The 14266-nt window shown below is 44.0% G+C and overlaps 1 protein-coding gene across 1 annotated transcript; it reads right to left on the reverse strand.

Annotated features, from left to right (window-relative positions):
• Positions 1-1750: 1750 nt before the first annotated feature.
• DHCR24 (24-dehydrocholesterol reductase) lies at positions 1751-12412 on the reverse strand. Its single transcript, XM_050900821.1, has 9 exons — positions 12182-12412; positions 10714-10869; positions 10171-10276; positions 9779-9897; positions 9425-9688; positions 8488-8631; positions 7340-7537; positions 6409-6587; positions 1751-4061 (listed from the first exon to the last, which is right to left on the reverse strand). Exons 1-9 carry the CDS (start codon positions 12410-12412, stop codon positions 3908-3910), a joined length of 1551 nt encoding a protein of 516 aa, XP_050756778.1. The 3' UTR covers positions 1751-3907.
• Positions 12413-14266: the final 1854 nt, after the last annotated feature.

Below are 14266 nucleotides of genomic sequence, written 5' to 3' on the forward strand. Positions count from 1 at the left end.
AAATACTTACAGCACGCTGGCACACAAGTCAAGAGATAGCAAACAACTCAAGTCTTGTTCTGTGGTAATAAAACGCTCTTCCTTAGACAATCAGCAGTCTGACTTTTCTGTCGATTAATTCATTATTTCCACCTTGGCCTTTATAAAAGCGACATACTTGAGAAGAGGATGCCAGATACCGCACGTCCTCCGAAGGAAGGTCTGCTGGCACGCACAGCTCACCCAGTGTTAAACACTTCCTTTCAAACGACGCTACTTAAGGAAGTTGCACATACCTGTTACGGGGCACGGCGGTGTTACCACAGCTGAAGACCCCCAGGTCCACCAGCACAACTCAACGGAGAGCTGGGTCTGAGAAAGCACTACTAAAGCAAAGCAGAGTAGTTAGGCCTTCGGCAACCGCCTACGTACCTGTCCTGTGCCATCTTTAAAGTAGCTGTGCCCAAGGATCTTCATCGCCAGCTGTAACGTACAGCTTCGCTTGAATTAACAGTGCAAACGTTTATAAGCAGCTGGAGGGAATGAGGGGGAACTTAGTGTCATCATTCCAAATTTTGGAGGATATTAAAACCTAGAGGCAAGGGAGAAAGTGAAATGGAGCTGTGACAGTGGTGACAAAGGATGGCCATACAAAAGTACTGTGAGTACGCTGGTTCACTTAGAGTTAACCTTTACAAAGTCTCGTACTAGTGTTTAGACCAGACTGGAATAATTAAATCTAGGTGTAATTACATGTTAGTTGTGGCTGATTAAGTATGCTAATTAATCTGCAATTATCCTTCGGTGGAGGAGATAATTGAACACAGGTAAAACTGCAGTGATTTAAGGAAATACTGATTATTGTTCTAGAGAGGCAAGCAAAGGAGGAAGGAGGTGTCTCAAGAGAAATGCCTGGGCAGTGATGTGGGTGAGCGGGGAACTGCAGAAATACCGGTGGGGTAACCAGAAGAGGATTGTGAAATGCAGCGTAAGTCAGGGCCAACACAGAAATGTGACTGAAGGAACGCAGGGCTTTGGCACCTGAACTGCTGTTTCAGCGGGGCTGAGGCATTTGGCAGCCTGGATTTCAGGAGAAAGCCCAGGAGCTTCTCTCTGGGAAGAGAGCATTGGAAGAGGATGCACCAGCTGTGACCAAGGGAGAGGCAGGAATACCTCCGACTAAGCCTACAGAGCTGCTGCGAAAGCATTTTTCAAGGAAACAGAAGATGTGGATGTGAAACCCCTCAGGCTGAAGAGCGCACTGAATCCTCATCCTTGCTTCTGTGGCTGCTCATTCAAACCAGGATTAGATTTATTAGTGTGAAGTGAGAAGAAGGAAGTAGCTATCCATGTCAGCGGCTGTAGCACCTAAATCCAAAATGGGGTTTTGTCTTCCTTGGACAACATGTCACAGGGAAAGAATGAGGTGGGGAAAAAAAAGATCAGGATAATCAGCATCATGAGGCTATGTGGAATTAGTGGGGCATAACTGAAGGGTTAAGGCTCAGCTGTAAGGTGTTTGTTTTCCACAGGTGTGTCTTGGGCCAGAGATAAGAGTAGACTTATAGACTTCAAAGATATTCCTTCAAAGCTGTTTGCAGCACTAGGGTCCTTATCTCTCAACAGCCTCGCAATGCCTCTGGTCTCCTACCCAGACAGCAGCTTTTCTCAGTAATCGCTGACCTTCTGTAACAACGCAACAAGCACGAGAAATGATGAACACAACTGTTGAAAAGTAAGCGTTCATTAAAAGACACCACTTTGTACAGTACGCTGGCTAGATCTTTATTTTAAACAGCCCGTACAATCAAAAATTAAGAGCAACAGCAATTATGCATGTGTATGTGTGTGACTGATACAGCTACAGTACCCAATCACGTCATACAAAGTTTGCCAATAAATTAAGGAGTGAAAAAACAAACACAGTGCATACCTAAAGATCATCAGTATAGAAGTGAGAGAAACACAGCCTAAGTAAAAGTATTTGCACATCCTCTAGCTGTTTTAACATCGCCCGTTAAAAGCTAACCAAACCCATTCTTGCCCCGTGCAGGTTATCTTCCAAGCACTGGGCTAAATCGTAGCTTTGCCCCAGGGACAAGGAAATGGCTCTGGTGCCGCTTCCCTCACAGGGGCAGGAAGGCAGGGTACACCCTGAGAATCAGCGTTAGCCTTCCTGTGTACCCCGAAGCCTGGAACAGCGTAGCAGACGCTCCCGGATCACTGACGCAGCTTCACCTCCTGCCCGGCTCCGTGCCGTGGGCAGCCCTGTAGGTGCTCTGCATTGGCTGTGTCTCCCCCTTGGCAGGCTGCCCCTGCTCCCAGTCCCCTGCGCGGGATTTTAAGGGGTACCTTATTTGCACACAATTTGCCCAGCGTGCATCACTGAGTAACAGGCCAAGCTTATTCTTGTTACTGCTTTATCATTGGTTTCATCTGGACCATAAACATCCATCTATCAATAAATAAAATCATTGGTTTAGCACTCATATAAAAATTACAACGCCTCCCACTGGTAACTGTTGAAAAAGTTCTTCGTGTTACCCCCTACGCAAGGCTCAAGAAAACTACTTTCTTTTCCCTCAAGCTCAGTAAGGTGTCAAGTAACAATTTAAAGAACCGCTTGGACAAGACACGGGCTTGGTTTGGAACCGTGTTTCTGGCTACAGCGTCAAAACATTTCCACACTTCTACGCCTGACTGTATGAAGTGCGTGACTCTGCCATTTTCACCAGCGAGCAGCAGGAGGGGAACTGAACAGTACTTGCTGTTGACGTCCTCTCCAGGTGACTGAAACAGTCCTTTTACAAAGCCTATCAATCTAATCCCGCTAAAACGAAAAGCAAAAATGTCACTCGAGTCAGAACCAAAGCCTGTGTGTATCAGGATTCACAACAAGAGTTCTTCTTATCCACAGCCACTTGCTCTAACAAACCTCGTATAAATAAAGCCTTGACTTCCTTTTCCTACCGGCCAGGAGAGAACGGTCTGAAATAACCCACGTCTTCCTCCAACTGAGTATTTATAAGGCACTAAAATTAAGCAACAACCAAAACCCCGCAAAAAAACCCCCAAAAACAAAACCAAAAAAATCCAAATAAACTGACCCACAATGAGTAAAAACTGAAATGAAAACTTGGCTACATGAAATAGCAGCAATTTTTTCAGTAGTCTACGAAGCCAGAACATTTATATTCTGGGGCAAAAAACCAATGCACTGTTAGCCAATTACAAAGTACCTAAAACCTACATCCGCTTACACTTTATAATCAAAATCAGTTCAGATCTGATGATAGGCACAAGTAAAAAGCCTTTTCTTCACACCTCAATGCTCAGTTTTGAAACTGAAGCCACTGTTAGGGAGTTTAACTGCTCTGCTGAGATTATGGTACGGTATAACCCAAGCAGTATAGTACCACACCACATCATGCAGCGCTGTACAGCCGGAAGATTATGGTACCATCGCTAAGCTGTCCTACAGGTTACCGACTGGAGGCAAATGTTTTTAACATCATGATTAATTTGACAATGCGTTCAGCTTTGGCACCTATTTCTGAGCCCTCCCTACCATTTTCAAAAGTAATGTTAAATATAGCTACAGTATACGGCTGGTATAACTCCAGTATCTTCATCCTGTCCGATTATTTTTCTTATGCTTGGAAATAGGTGAGTTCACCTATGTCACTACATTAGATAAAAGCTAGCACTTAAGATTTCTTAAAAACAATCACTTTGTATTTGGAAAATTGGTTTTAAAACATACGAAGAAATACTAAACATAAATTTATAAAGCAGGAATTTATACCTTTAAACATCAACAAGAATAAGCTTATTTGGAGAGCAATAAAGCTTTTTTTTTTTAAAGGATATACTGACTAGCTATAGGTAAATTCATCTTTCCCTGATTGCTTGATTACATCATCCAGGCTCAGTGCCTCGCAGCTTTGCAGATTTTGTCATACACTTCTGGAAAGGCATCCTTGCAATTCATTTGCTCCCTCAGCTTGTGGTATAACGAACCATCAAACATATCCCAGAACTCCTCACGGGTCATATAGCAATCTGCGTACAGCATCTGGAAACTGGAGAGGGGAGGGAAAAAAAAAAAAAAGACAGAGATTCAATATTAATTGTGCCACAAGATTTGAAATAGAATATTAAAAAAAAAAAAAATCAGGGCAAGCTATGAATAGCAAATATTCAACAAAAAAACCCATCAAAAATGCTTTTTAAAAACAAGCAAATATAATTGCTCACATGCATTACACTGGGACACTCAGCCAATTATATTTTGCAGATTTAACATTACCATGATCTCTTTTCCAAGAGGAAATAACATGTAATGGTCAAAACAGCAGAATACAGCTACAGTCATTTTGGTGAAGGGGAAGATGGGAAAAGAAAGCAATTGAAATAACTGTTGCTTTTAAAATATGGTTCAGAACACTTCTTTAGCTATCAATGTATTGATACTTTCATTAGTTTTGCTACTACAAAGAGAAAAGGAGGAGGACTACAAAAGGTGTATAAAACAGTGGTTCATGTTTAGACATCCTAACCATGTGCAGCCAAATCTTCTGACAACTTGTATTCTAACAACTTGTGTTCACAGAAACACAAGTCTAGAGAGAACTTCAAAAGTTCTCTCAAATCAAGAGTCTGGCCCCTTGCACCGAAAACGACACATCACCTAAATTCTCCCTGACAAATACTTTTCTAACTGACAAATACTTTTCTAACTGCTTTTGAAAGCCTGCTTTCCTTTTTCTCCCATTCAAAACCTTTTAATTCCAGCTTCAAAAAAAAAAAAAGATGTATTTTTTCTGCATGCTTTCTTATGATCCATGGAGGTACAGTCATGGTGCCTTGTATTAGCCTGCGTTACAAAATGCATTCAAGGCAGAGGTAGCAATATGTTCTCTGCCTTTTTAAGGTTTCTTTGAACTGGACATTGAGAATATAACTGGGAAAGCAAAAGCCTGCCAAATCAGACCAGGCTGAGAAGATAAATTTGTAGTGTAAACAAAGCACAGTGTAACAAAGGTCCATTTACAAAAATAAATGAAATCCTTATTTAGCTGTGGACACTTCCTTACTTTCATACTGTGCGCTCTAAAACGCAGCTAGCATCAGAGTACAGCAGTAAAACACAAACTGTTACATAAAAGCTCTATTGTTCTGTGTGATTACGAAACTGTAAGATTAAGCATTTATCCATTGTTCATTTCCCAGTGACAGGTACAGAAGAGACAAAACTTTGTTAGTAAAGAGCTTTAAATTAAAAGCTTAATTTCAAGTTAATTAAAAAAAGCTTAAAATTAACTTTCGGTTGCTTTGTTCTCTGGCAGATCACTTATTGCAGCTAAAAGTCATTTACACTCTCCAAATCATCTCGAAGCAGACTCACCATCGTTACTCAGCCACATGGGATATAATCACTGTTAGACTGAGAAGTAGGTCAAAATAGAAATGTGGATAAATTATACTGATGGTGTAAAAAATGGTGTAGTTGTTATTTGTTCCTGAGAAACAAGCCTGTAACTGCTTCTCCACTGACACTACTACAGCAAATTAGGCTGGCATGAGTCTGTGACAGATGGTGGGCACATCTCTCACGCCTACTGCAGTCCTATGTAGTAACAATCGGCGCAGGGAAGAGGAAGCTATGGAAGTCCAAGTTGTGAGGGGGGAAAAGACTCCTGCCATCGCACAGGGACTGCAGGGGAGAGCCAAGGCTGGCCTCCCCGCGCGAGGACACACCAGCGCAAGGACGGGGCAGAGCTGCAGCATGACGCTGCAAGGACTGCAGGGAGCAGAACAGTCCCAAGGGCAGGCAGGGAAGCTGTCCAAACTTTAACAGCCTGTGGGATTCCTGAAGGGACTGCGGCCAACTGTGGCCAAAACAGCACTTGCTCTGCCCCTGCTCTGAACCAGCCTGAAACAAGTCAGCCTCAGTATGCAAGCTCGGCGGCTGCCTTCCTGAGGGCTGGGCTAGCCAGCCTTGCTGAGAGCGGTCACCGACCCACGCTAACACCGCTTCTGGACAGCAACTGGTTTATGTACAGCCAGCACAGACCTGCCAAGGTCTTTCTGCACCTGGTTGTGTGGATGTATTTTGTTTTAGCAGAGACTCTACTCCTAGAGCAGCCTGGAGCTGAAAGGATGTACAGGCGACCTGAAGCTACCCAGCTCCCAAATACACTGCAAAAACTTCAGCCAGTGCGCTCGTCTGTTTGGTTTTGCGATCAAATAATGAGAGTAAAATCATATTTAAAAATCATAACATCAAAATTAGTCATTAAAATTTGTTTTCAATTATTGTGGTTAAATTATTGCAATATTAAAGTGCTGTAGGATTAAATAACTGATTAAACCACATGGGTGTAAATCATATGGCATTATTACTATTCTAAGGAGTGGAATCCTTACCCATGCACACTTCTTACAAACTTCTCCATTTGCCTCATTGAAGCCCTGGCTTCAAATTGTTTCCTTTTGGGCTCTCCATAAGCTCCTATATCCACGTAGAGTTCTGCTTCATCCCCTTTTGGGTGGACCATACCAGGATTATTGGGCAGTATGAAAGGACATAACCAAAGAGGGTACACCTGCAGAGGTAAGAACACACTTTATCACTTATTTTTAACAAAACAATCCTTTAAGCTATCTCCTAGCAAAGGTGACAAAATGAAGAGTTAAGAGGACTTCTTCCCAATTTGGGATCGAAACTTACACAGCTCCTCCTTTCCAGTTCTCTTGCTATGGTTCTTAGCTCCACTTTCTAATGACCGTAACACAAACAGATTGAGATGCTCAGAATACGTGCAATGTCCTCCTAGAATTACATCTCCTCCCCCTTAAATATGTGAAATGAAAAAAAAAAAATATCCCTGATCTCAAAGCAACCACTGAATACACATTCTGAGTAAAAAGAGAATGAAGAGTTTTCTTTTCCAGGTCAGTGCAAAACTGAAATTGCCAAGTTTGTACTTCTTATACTAACTAAAATAAATTCAGATATAAAAGCAAGAAAGGGAAATTAATCCCCACAGTTGGGGTTTACTGAGACCACCAGTGATTTCAAGTGAAAGAAAAATCAGTTCAAGTTTTACTAAGTGATGAAATCTTTCAGAAATGTTTGCCTTCTACTAAAATTTGAATCTCATGTTTTTATTCTTTTTTCAGAAAGCTGTGTTGATTTCTTCTGCAGCCTTGCATCACAGACTCGCAAAGCACAGTACTTCCCAGGATACGATAATGAACTTTTACACATGCAGACTATTATGTCTCGCGATAACAGTCACAGTTCTTATTGCACACAGTCCAAGATTCACTGCATTTTAAAAACACGTGATCTTACATTAAGGTCAGCATGGAAGGTTTGGATAGATTTCTCAAGGCTCTTCATTGGCACCAACATGTCCTGTACAACATGGTGTTGCTCGTACAGCTTTCGAATAGCTTCTCCTTGGGTGAGTTTTAACAAAGAGATTTTTGGAGGAACCATCCAGCCAAACAGGTAACGGAAAATGGGGTTATTGCCAAAAGGAATGATATCCTTTAAAGAGGAAAGGAAAAAGTTTGACTTAAGAATGTGTAAATGAACCAAAATACAATACTTCAGAATCCTCAGAGCAATACTAAGCCAGATTTTCAATAAATTTAACTGCTGATACTTTTGCTAAACTACTGTAATACAAATATGAACAAGTAAGAGAGGCCTGGACTGAACTTAGCTACACAGCCCTGCCCTGAGCCTCCTCTAGTTACAACGACTGATTTTCAGTCATATGAATCACAACATACTCAGCCCCAAATACTTTCAGAGAATGAAGTTCAGAGAACAGTAGGCTATTATTTTAAAACAGCTAAGGAAGGAGCACAGAAGAACCTAAACTTACAGAACTCTTGCAAGAATAAATACACACAAGATCAGGTCTTAAAAGAATTTTAAAATTGTAAAATTTTAAGTACTTCCTGCACAGCCAACTTCTCCGGGAGCTGAAAGGATCCGGTATCTCACTCCAGAGATTCAAAATGTAACAACGGGAATCTTTCAGAATGCCAAATAAAGTTTTACATAAATGCACACCACAACAAATACATTTACAAAATTGAAAGTAATGACCTTACTGTATAATTACTATTCTGAGTTTAGGCAGGGCAAATTTTCAGCCATAATTTCACATTTGTGTTTTTTCCACTGTCTGCCTTTAGAAATCACTTAGTAGCTATAAAAGCTTAACACTGAAGTATGTACTTAAGGTCTAAACTCAGAAAAGCACTAAAACAGAAATTAGGAGGCTATAACGCCTTATATATAAAGAAATGCGTTTGGATTTGTTTTGCCCAAATGAAGGACTTTTAAATTTGCCATCATCTTCACTCTTTTTTTCTGCCATGAAAGACAGAAGTGTTGCCAAGGGGAAGAAGGTACATTGTACCTACACTGGGAAAGGGCACAGCACCTTCCTGCAGATGTTATTTTAATTTTGGAACTGGTCTTACTTGGAGCTCCCAGAAGATACTGCGTGTATGTCTATGGTAATAATGTCTTGAGGGAATGTATTCTATTCCAGTCCTGTCAGCTTTCAAATACTTTTCCACATGCTTAAAGAACCATGGCTTGTAGTAGTTGCCAATTCTGTTTATCTACAAGAAAACATACATTCATTAGCAAGCACCAACACAGATAACAGTTACACCTTACTAGACAACATTAAGTCCCCAAATTCCTTTACTGTGAAGAATCAATGTTATACCTGCTGTGACAGTTTGAGTGAGACTGTCACAAGAGATCTAGGGAGCCTTCATTTCTCCACATGCATGGCTCCTTCTTACCTTTCTTGCCATTAAGGTTTAATTTAAATAAGGCTTGCTAAGGCTTGCCTGTTACAAGCTAATTAAGAGACCATGAATGTGACAGAACTGGATTCCTAAAATACTGTCAACCCATCATTAATCCAAAGTCTCATTATGGCAGAGGAGAAACACCCAGGTTGAGGGTTGCAGTGAACAGTTAGCATGTCCCTCCTGTAAATGTCCCTGATGTGTTTTACCAACATTAACTGTATTAAAAGCTTGCTGGGAAAAGAGTTACTCTCAATAACTGCAGTTTAAAACAGCATTGTTCTGTATATGAGACAAGATACTTCTCTTCCTCCTTAGGTAGTGCCATGAAAAGGCTGTAGACTAAATTACTTGCTAGAATAATGAAATTAGTGGGTCACTTCTTATCAATTGAAGAGATTTAGAGTACAGACTCTGTTGTAGTAGGAAAGAGCTGTAATTTAAAATATTCTGATGGACAGATCTAACTTTTAATCCCGTGTTAAGAGATTGTTCCAATCTTACAATGACTCTGGTTTTATATGGGCATATAGTACAGCTTCAGTTAAACTTTGGGGGTATTTTTTTTCTTTGTGAGTAACTTCCCTTTAGTTACCTTGCTTTGCTCAGCTTCATCAGTCAAGACTCCTGTCATGATGACTGCTTCTTCCAAAGAATACACAAGTCCTTCCACAAAACTATTCTCCTTTTTCTTAGATTCTTCAGTAAACTTTTCACAAATCTTCTGCAGTCCTCTCACAGGCTCATAATGTATTTTGACATATTTCTTGGCAGGAATCATTTTTATTTCTGCTGCAACCAGGAAACCCAGAGTACCACAAGACCAAGGCACTGCATAAAATAGGTCTGAATTTTCAGTCTGCAAAAAGTATGTCATACTAAATCATATATCCATACCGGTAACTGTCAATGACATTGTAAATGATAGCAAAATAACATTTTGTCTTACTGGTGAACATCTCACAAGGCTTCCATCAGCAAGAACAAGTTCATAGGCCACACAGGTGTGTTGAAAAAGTCCATAGATATGGGATGAAGACTCAATGCCAGTTCCCATGATCAGGCCACCTTATCAAGAAAGCACATAACAAATCAAATGAAACACACTCCAAAATGAAGGTGGTTTATGAGAACAAAACCCCACTTTTAAGCTCTGGGCATGACTTTTAAGACTATTTAAAAAAAAAAAAAAAAGAGGAAGTGCTTACACTTCCACAACAGAACACAAGGTTCAACTGAGTATTTCCAGAACCTTTAAAATACTGCAACATGTTACTGCATAAAAAGCTAATGAAAATGCAACAAAATCAATGAGTCTCTTGTCATCACAACGACCCTTACCAACTGTAAGATCATCAAGCTCTGGTACCACAGGAATAGTCCAGCCCATGGGATTCAGGTGTGCAGTCAACTGGCCCATGGTCACCAAAGGTTCCACACGAACAACCTAAAAAGCAAAAAAACCCAATTCCCCCCACCAAACATAAATTAAGTGTTCAGCATTAACGATGACAAAATATGGCTAACTGGATTGTACTTCCATCTGTTACCAGAATGCAGAGACTTACTTTCCAAAGAGCACTACTAAAAATAGTTGAAACTGTTTAGTGATTCCTCCTCTGCCTCAACATCTTGTTGCTCAGTCCCCAAAACCATAAATCAATCTGGTCTTTTAGACTTCAGCACATAAAAGCTAAGCAATTCCATATGCTGTTTTTTTGGATAGAATGATCCAAGCACACATGGTAAAACCTGAAATTTGGTGGGTCTACTGCTACAAAAATCCTTTGGCTTTTATGGAATCTAATCTCCTCTTCAGCTACAAATACAGTAAAAAAAGCTGTAAACTTCATTACTATGAAAGCTTTGTGATGAATTTGTTACCTGTCTTTCACTGTCCACTTCCAGAACATCCATTAAGTTGATCATGATGTTCTTATGAATCTTCTTATACTTCCCAACACGAAGTGATACAGTCAACCAGCCAGGCCGGCCAGTGCACATGTATCTTTTGCTGCCTTCGTTCTTCCATTCCCGAACCTGCAAGAGGTAACAGCTGAACTGACGCTGTAAAGCATACATGCGTCATCAATAATGTATATCAGAAACATTTTTCCCCTGCTGTGAAAAAGCGTTCAGAAATGTTCTCATCTACATGCATGTTACCTTCAAGTAACAAAGCCTGGATGTCTCTATGTTGAGTAGCAATGCTTTAGAAGTCTCTCTGCAGACCTCTGAACTTCTAAATAAAATACCACCAGAGGGGTCTAGTTATGTAGAGGAAGCATTTCTAATACCCAGCAGCTTTGGGGTTTTTTTGGAGAGGGGATTCAGAAAACTAGAATGAAAGTTTTAAAAATCCACAGGAAAACCTGTACTCGAAGGGAGGTATTATCACTATCATGAATAATGTCAGTTCCATGAAGGTTAATGAAACAATGCCTCCTCCTAAACACACCAAAAAATGGTCTGAGCCTGAAAATGAATGGGCAAAGAGAGAAAAGTTGAGAAGGAAAATGTGTAAGCCATACACAATTCACGAATTTTGCAAAGCCACAGTGGTTAACATTTGGAGAACAAACATCAATTGTAGCATTTTCTTCAAAGCTCAGCTGCTACTACAGCTGGCGATGAAAACCCCAACCCCAAACCCTCAAAGAGTAACTCCGTGCACATTAATATCCATCTGTATCTGCAATGAACATGAGAGTCAAGGAAGAAAACAGAAGTAGACATGATAGAATTACCATAAATACTAGAGAGCACAGAAACATTAAAGACATCTGCATTTCTGGGTGGAAGAAAAGTTTCAGCTCCCCTTCAATCATCTCTTGGAACTAACAATGCCGAGAAGCTGGATGTAAGTGGTATTAAAACACGCTATTAAGCCAACCGTTCAAAGACCAACATTTTCATGTTACACACGTGCACACACGTACATGCCTAAGCCGTGCGAGCGTACAGAGAGACTCACAGCGCATCTCTGAGGATGTTATAATGGCAGCAGCCGACAGCCGCATCTGGACTTGCCAGCAGTTGACGCCGCAACTTCGAGAGGAGTTTCAGGCGGAGAAAAAAACCCCACAGGGGCAGAAACACCCGCTGGCTTTTATTTGTTTGCTTTTTCCGGCTCCGGCTGCTGCAACCGGATTCAAGGCTGGATTTTGCCCCGGCTCCGGGGGGGGGGTGGGGAGGATGAGGTGGAGCGCCTGGCCGCCCGGTCCCGGGCAGCACCGGTGTGCACCGCAGCGGGGGCGCAGGCTGGCAAGGAGCGGGACGGGGGACAAGCTCTCCTTCCGCCGAGCCGTCCCCGGGCCCGGGGTGGGGATGCGGGGGTCCGGCCGGGCCTCACCTGCGCTTGGATGTGGCGGACGCGCTGGGCGTGCAGCCGCGGGGCGCTGTGGAGGCGCCAGACGGCCCAGGCGCGCAGCTGGTAGTAGACGTCGAAGAGGATGGAGAGCGGCAGGAGGAAGAGGCAGACGAAGACCCAGCGGTGGTGCACCAGCACGGCCTCCAGCCCCCGGTGCCGCACCCACAGCAGCAGCAGCAGCAGCCCCGCGCCCAGCGACCACACCGGCGACATGGCGACCGCCGCCCGCACCCGCGCTCCCTCACCGTTGCCGGGAGCCCGCCATGCCGCGCCCGCCGCTCGCGCCCTCGCCGCCCGGCCCCGCCCCTCACCCCCACGCGCCCGCGCCCCATTGGTCGCCGCCGGCCTCCGCCGTGAGGCGAGGGGAGGGGAGCGGCCAATGAGAGAGCTCCGGGGAGATCGGACCAGGCGCTGAGGCCGCCGATTGGCTGCGCGCGACGGGCCCCGCTCTCCCCTCATCGCCGCGGCCGCCGGCCCCCTCCCGGCCCGCTGCCCCCGCCGTGGGCTGCACCCCGCCCCATGGGGCAGCGAGGGGCCGGGGGGAGCCCCGGCCGGGGCTGGTAGGGGGCCCGGGGCAGGGTCAGACCCCCGGCCAGGGCTGGGGACGGGTCATGAGGCGGGGGACAGGGCCTGAGGCGGGGTGTGGGGCAGGGGACAGGGCCTGAGGCAGAGGACGTCCCCTCAGTCGGGGCTGAGGCGGGGTGTGGGGCAGGGGACAGGGCCTGAGGCAGAGGACGTCCCCTCAGTCAGGGCTGAGGCGGGTATGGGGCTGGGGACAGGCCCATTGCAGCTCTGTGGTGGAGGTGCTGTGGTGGCCAGTGTCCTTCGGGCAAGGGGCTCAATCCTGGTGCCTCTGGGTTGGGGGGCAGGAGCAAAACACCTTTGCACGCCTCTCTTGGGCGCCCTCATGGTGTTTTAGGTACCAGTGAACCTGGCAGTGCAGGTGTCTCCCACTGAAAGTCAAAAGTGCCACTCCGTTCACTTTCTAGAAGGAAGAAGGAGATACCCCCCTCAAAAACACAGCTTGCTCTCTAAAACCCTGGCAGAAAATTCCTCTCCACGATGGAACAGCGGAAGGGAAGATACATAAAGTCTGTGAGGAAGATGAGGCCTTTTTTTAAGCTAAAATCTTACGTCTCTCGAGAGGTGTGCTGTTTGAGAGGACAGTGGCAGAGGTGCCCTGCAGGCAGTGACCGCCCCAGGAGATGCTGACGCGGCGCAGTGCTGTCAGGGACCCCGGAGTGGCAGAGAGACGCTGCCGCAGCACCGCTGGGTTCAGAGAGGAACCTTGGTGTCAAGGCGTTTTTGTGAGGACGCTACCACAGTGATGTAGCACACTAACGTGTCAGATGGTGCCTCTTCCTCTTTGTCAGCAGGACAAATACCTCTGCCTTTAGCTGCCACAGGAGGTACTTGGGAGCACCAGACTGGGAGGGATTGCTGCGTCAAGGTTCAGAGCTCAGCTATGGCAGGCAGCCACGCCTTGTAGTCTTCTTCAGACAACTCGTAGGCTTTGTTTTGAACCCTGTTCATTTTTTGTCCCACTGCTTTTATCGAAAGACTGGTCTGAAACTTCACGGCTCTGATATTTGGAAATGGTCTCCAGATTTCCAGCCTAAATTTATTCACGGCCAAATTATATTCGTTGCACTTGTGCCTAGTCTGCCCACTAGCTCTTTTCCTTCTTAACATCCGAGTTGATGTTATCTGCTTTTATTTACCAATTTGTCTGCTGACTGAAATTATGCATGGAAAAGAAGTTTCCCGTGCCCTAAGAGAGGTTATTTTAACCTCTCTGAAGGAGCTAAATAATTATTCTTGATCTGAGTGTGATCAGGTGCAGGGCTTATTGGATAACAGCATCATTTATTCATAAGGGGATATTTATACCTTCAGTGTAAATACTGTTTTAAAATTGTTTTTATGAAGACCCATTAAAAGTGTTTATAATGTTTTCCATGTTCTGCTCTTGTTTTTGTAGGGGCCTAGGCAGCAAGAAGGGGGTAGGTGAGCTCAAAGATTGCGATGTGAAACCGTGCTTTAAAAGAGAGGAGTGAATCACCATTA

The sequence above is a fragment of the Gymnogyps californianus genome, chromosome 8 (assembly GCF_018139145.2).
Source record: "Gymnogyps californianus isolate 813 chromosome 8, ASM1813914v2, whole genome shotgun sequence".
NCBI lineage: Eukaryota > Metazoa > Chordata > Aves > Accipitriformes > Cathartidae > Gymnogyps > Gymnogyps californianus.